Source organism: Drosophila persimilis, unplaced genomic scaffold (assembly GCF_003286085.1).
Source record: "Drosophila persimilis strain 14011-0111.01,24,50 unplaced genomic scaffold, DperRS2 tig00000000-arrow-pilon, whole genome shotgun sequence".
Lineage (NCBI taxonomy): Eukaryota > Metazoa > Arthropoda > Insecta > Diptera > Drosophilidae > Drosophila > Drosophila persimilis.
The window spans coordinates 15,984,779-15,990,778 of NW_020825288.1; the positions used below are offsets into that span (position 1 = coordinate 15,984,779).

Below are 6,000 nucleotides of genomic sequence, written 5' to 3' on the forward strand. Positions count from 1 at the left end.
GTTTTTTTCTGAAAGTAATGATTAAAAGTTGTATATATTTTTGGAAAGTGTTTTATAATTACGAAAAGAGTAAATACATACGATTACATTTAGAGGATGACCTACTTTAGACACATAAAATGTATTTCACATGTGGGATCAGTTTCTATTTGGTATCCATTAGTTTTTTTTCCTCTTCGATTTGCTTTGAGATGTGTTTCTGTTTGGTGTAATCAGTGCGGGATCTTGGCCTTCTTTGTGTTGGTTTCCTGTGGCTGGTGCTCGGAGTCGCGTCTCAAAGGCGCCTTTGTTGGTCCCTGTTTGATAGGGGACACGAGCCAAATGTTTGATTTTAAAGCTGGTTTTGTGGCTGTGGTTAACAATCATCTCATTGATGGGTTTAATTTGCCTAAGTGCAGCCTTCAACTGCAGCACTGTCGGGTCGGAGAGCTCGCACATTTTCACACAGGCAGCAGGACTAAGCCGACACCTCGACCAGGCGTTTGGTTATTTTTATGGTCCAGGTTATTCGATCTCTGTTGGCACATAAACAGGCAGCATCCATCCTATCGCACCACATCCATCGGGGCCGCTGCGGGGCCGGGGGGGTTGGGTGTGGGGTGTGCTTAACACACCATTGAACTGTTACGCAACACGAATGAACCCACACAGCCACACAAAGAGCAACACACACACATATGTCCGGCGGTGGCCCCGGCAGACAAATCCCATTTGATGTTCACTCAGCAGAAAGGCAACGCCAATGAAGCATGCAAAAGGTATTTCAGTTTTTCGTTGCTGTTTCTCTGGCTCCGGCTTCAGATTGCTGAGATTTTGGCTTTGTAACTCAAAATCTGTCGGCAGTGGCAGGGCCAGGGGCAGTGGCAGCAGGGGCAACAAGGAGCGAATGTGCAAACATCATGGAAAACGCTGCCCCAGCAACAGCAACAGCAACAGAAACAACTTTGCCAACAACAAAAGGAAATCCCAAGAAACAAAGGCAGAACGCAGATAAAGACGCTTACAGGCCGCAACCAAGGAAAAGAAAACTTTTCCTTTTTCGCTTTGCTTTTTTGTGCGCTGTTGCTTTTTCCGCATTTTATTGAACTTTAATTCATTTTGCAGTAGCCAGCAAAATGTGCAGAATAAATTGTTTTATTTAAGTTCTACTTTGTGCAAATGTGCCCCGTTCCGGGACGAAGGATGCAGCCCAACATCTCTGTCCATCTGGACCCCCAAGGCGTGGCATCTGTGAAAGTACATGTATGCTAGGGGATCTCCCCCCGTTGTCCATTGGGTCATAAAATGGCTTCCGGTTATACTTCAAGTGAGATTAACTTGTCGTTTACAATTTCCCTTTGATTTGTTTCCAGCCGGAATGGGGCATTGCTAGACGAGATGGCTGTATGGTTGCAGGGAAGGTTGTCCTGGCCGGGCTTTCGCTTTCATCTTGCGACACTCCTTGGTGGTGGCTGCAACGATGACTATTGCCCTGCACTTGCCGGTAAGGTATATTGGTTGTCAACAGAAAATTAGGAGTTATATGCCTATTCTATCCGGGGATTACTGTGCAATTCAAACCCGAAACAAATGCGGAAAAGGCCAGGGATTATTTATTGGGGCCACTTATTTATTGGCAGCAACTAGCCCCTTGGCCGAATCCGAAAGTTTATGAAAATGAAACATTTGCTGTGTGCAAAGGGATTGAGTTTTTATTTATTTATTCACAACAATCTATCATGCTTGTAGTCATGGAGGCTCTAATTTAACTCTGAATTTGAGTGTATGACATTGTCTGAATGTGATTAAAAAACCTTTGGGCGAATTAGTGAAAAATATATTTACTAAATATAGTTAATTGATTGATCGATGAACACAATTAGTATGATATTTATTCACTCGAATCTCGCAGTATATCTGATTTATTTGATTTCAGTTTAGTCCCACAACTCCAATTGTTAGCAACATCAGATTGTGCTTTTTTAACTGCCAAAAAAACAATGCTAAACCTTTATAGAAAATCTTTCTTCTTTTATTTGTATATTCCCTATTACGGGTTCTTTTGTTTCTATATTTTTGGGGAACAAATCGTAGGCCATCAGAGAGTTGTGTAGTCTGAGAAGTGCTCGCCTTTTTTCCACCATTCAGATTGAAAAATGCCCATGTAATTGGTGTATTGTTGTTGTTGGGGGCTGGTACAAATTGATTTACAACAATTCATTTTCGCCCGGGGCAACGGGGCAACGGGGCAACGCCAACCGCTGTGAGACCCAAACCAGCTGACCAGAACCATTGCGGGCCGCAGCCCGGGGAGCGGTCTCTGGGAGAGGTCTCAGGTGTGAGTCTTATTTGTTTTCAAATTGTTTTCCCCGCTTTGTTCTGGTTTCTTTTGCCGGTTTGTCCTGTGCTGGGCTTGAAAGAGAAGCCCCACTAAGAGTGCGGGTCACATTTGGTTGTACTTCTAGCAAGAGTGGGGCTGGGGCTGGGGCAGGGGCAGCCCTGGCCTGGCCTGCCACTAATTCCGTTTTATGCTGGCTATGGCTCCATAGAAGTGCACTCAGCTTTCACTTTCGCGCTGCACACCTTTGGGTAAACACAAAACCAAATCTGGCCCAGTTCGCGGCTGCTATGCAATTAAGCCGCGCAATCAGAATGCAAGATGAAGGCTCTGCAAACAATTGAATTCGGCGAGGACGCCACCTGGCAGGAAGCGACCGTCCTGGCCGTGCCGTCCTGGTCCTGGTCGGTGGCCCAAATGTTGGCAAAATGGCGGCCACAAGCTGCAAAGTCAACATGGCAGCTGACATCTGTCAGATGCTGTTATTTCGCTGCACTTTTAGTTGCCTTTCGGCTCCAGTTAGGCATCTGTGTTCTGTTGTCCCATACTGGGGAGACTGGTCGGACTTTGTATGTTTGCTGAGCCCGGCCGAGCACTTACAATGGCTTACTAAGGGCTAAATTGGAGCCACTAACGAGCAGCAGCAGATGGCACCTTCGATCGTGGAACTGCTGCTCCATCATAGCTTTGCGTTTTAGTAAACCTTAATTTGAATAAGCCATACCACATGTTCTTGAGATCATTTTTTATAGTCAATTCGTGCCAACTAAAGCGGCGCACAGGCAAATGGACATTCCCCCATTATGCATGGTATTAAAGAATCTTTTTTGTTAGGTTTACGAATGCAAATTTATATAATTATTTATGGATTGTGTCAAAGGAACTAATTTGAATGTCACGCTAATTTGCGACTATTTTTTTGCCGTATTTAAACCCCTAGTTCAGCATGTGGCAGTCTGTCACTATGGATCGAATGCTGATATTCGTGGGTGAGTAAAGATGATATTTGTCCTACTCTGATACTACCCTCTCTCTGAAAACCAAACTACATTCTACAGTTCCACTGCTCCTCTGGCAGTTGGTTCACATCCCTGGCTCGACGGGGGGCTACAGTGACTTTGAGATAGCAGAGGAAATAACGACGGTACGTCAATACTTGCCGGGACCTATAAGGTTGCAGAGAACTGAAGGACGGACTCGAAACACTTTGTCAATCGATCAAGAGAATGCTACATTTAATGGGGAAATGGTGGATAACTACTGTTGCTTCTGGGTGTATCAGAAGCATCCAGCGATTCCCGAGAACTGGGAGCATCGGGCAGAGTATCCCTGGGATTTCGTACTCAATGGAATTTTCGTGAAGAACCAACGAAACTATACCGATCCCGATCCAGTCCATTAGACCATTGGAAAGCCGATTCACCCCAATCGATTGTGTGCACTGTGGCTATGCGTTTAATTGGGCCCTGGCCCTGGGCCCACGTACATCTTAACTGAGGCACAAAATTATAATTAACTTTGTCTGGCTAAAGTTTCCTCAAAAGTTGTGATATTCATTCAGTGCCCCCAAAGCGGACGGAGGACTCTTTTTGTGCCTAAAAGCCTGACAGCACATAATGTATTTGACACATTATAATCAGGTTTGCATAGTGTGCTTCCTTCAGTCGTAGTCAGTGGCTCTCCCTCTTGTCGCCCCCGGGAGCCAGGAGCTGGCGACGTTTGGGCTTCTTGGGCACTTTTGACATGCTTTGCTTATTTGGTCAGCATGTTGTTGTAGTTAGGAGTAGTTGTTCATCATCAGCATTAGCATCATCATCATCGTCATCGGGCTGAGCATAAGTCGGAGCCGAGAATGTTGATAAATATGCAGCCCGGGCTCGTGTCTGGGCATTTACTTAGTTAATTAAATTCAACTTCTTCAGTTGAGGGACTTGACTAGGACGTGGGCATGGGCTTGGGCATGGGCTTGAGCATGGGCTTGAGCTTGAGCGGCAAGGGAGCAAGTTTAGTGCTGCCAGGCGAGGTCCTTGACGGAGAGTTGAGCAGGTGGCAAAGTCCTGCTCTCTGCTCCCTGCTCCCTGCTGCTCTTCTTCTTGGCCCGGAACTGGTGGCAAAAGTTTGCCCAACGTATTTGCTCATATCGTAAGTAAATAACTGGGGCGGACTCGATGTTTGCTTTTAATTTCGCCCCTCCTCCTTTCTTTGGTTTTTAATGTGTCTGGATGATTAGTGCGGATGCAGATGCAGTGCATCTTGACCAGGCTATTTGCATAATTCGCATGGACGGGCTTCAGCAATTTCCTGCTCCACTGACTGATGAAAATGGTGAACGGATTTAAATTTGCCACAAGGTGACAATACCAACACACCATTGGGACTCTGCATTTTGTTTCAGGGATGGTGTCTAGTGTGGGTTTGGGTGACTTATGCAAGCAAATAATTTCGATTTAAATCGATTTTAAATGGAATCGAGTGAGTGTATGTAAGGCATACAAGTGTTCCATGCATTGGCCATTATTCGTTCGGTTATATGAACATTTTCCATCAGGATTGCTTGCTTTGAGGAGCAAGAATGGGAGAGCAAACGTTATTTAACACACATACGAGTACGTACACACTTATGTAGTCCGTCTGTCTCCGTTTTGATGCGTAGCTCAAACAGAACAATCTTTTAAGAAGAAGGAGAGGCGGCACAAAGTCGGCATAATCATTTCATAAATGTGAAATAACCATTGTACACATCCATGGAGGTGGTATTGGAGGTGCCCGGAATGATCTTGTAGGCGGAAATAACCCATCTATTTTGACACCTGACAATGCATTCTTAGACTTAAGCAAACGAACACGAACGTTGTGAGTAGCAGCTAGGGCAGCGACTCTATATCCATACTGGATACTAAGTCAGTAGGGCTCACTCCGCCAAAAGGGAATGCTTTGTTCCTTCAGACTATCATATTAATCTGATCTAATCCAGACAATTCGACAATCTGGTACATATGGTCATTATCTATGATTCTGAGTTTTCGGCTTTTTCGCATAATTAAAATTAGAATTAGAGTGCGAATACGAATTTTACTTTACTACGACATCCAAGTTCTCACACTCAATAGCTGTCTTTCCATTTCTACTTGGCCATTGATATGATTGTGTGAAATGCTAAGTTATTCTCTATTTCTAAGATTTCAAGAGTCGCCGAATCGATTTTAGAACTTCGGTCGCTATCGGGGTTTAAATATGTTCAGATCAGCGGGAAGCTCTTAGTTCCAGATCAAGGCAATAGAGTGCTTTTAAGTGTAGTATCTCCATCTGTCTGTTTTGTAGATCAGTACGATTCCATCCGCAACATTAACTTGTAAACCGTGTTTTAGTCAAAATACAATACATGCAATTATTAAAATAAGCCAGTCAATTAGAAAATAGGTTCATCAATCGTATAAAACTATGTGGGCATGGCTAAATGTTCTAGATAGCTAGTAATATTCGACGGAATATCAAAAACGATGAATATGTATAGTAGAACTTGAGTTCGTCAGTATATTTACGGTATCTTTTGGTATATTTCTGAGGACGGTATATTTTAACGATCAATCCGCGGTCACACTGGTACGAGCAGCTGTATATTCGCGCCCTTTTTTGCAAATTGATTTCTATTGGACTATATTTCGTTAATAAATTGTTTTAAC

At 44.0% G+C, this 6,000-nt stretch overlaps 1 protein-coding gene across 1 annotated transcript; it reads left to right on the forward strand.

The window, feature by feature from the left end:
• Nucleotides 1-3,280: 3,280 nt before the first annotated feature.
• LOC6587584 lies at nt 3,281-3,860 on the forward strand. The gene is made up of 2 exons (XM_002013867.2): nt 3,281-3,306; nt 3,376-3,860. The coding sequence occupies exons 1-2, from the start codon at nt 3,282-3,284 to the stop codon at nt 3,717-3,719; spliced, it is 369 nt and encodes a 122-aa protein (XP_002013903.1). The 5' UTR covers nt 3,281; the 3' UTR covers nt 3,720-3,860.
• The last annotated feature ends 2,140 nt before the right edge of the window (nt 3,861-6,000 follow it).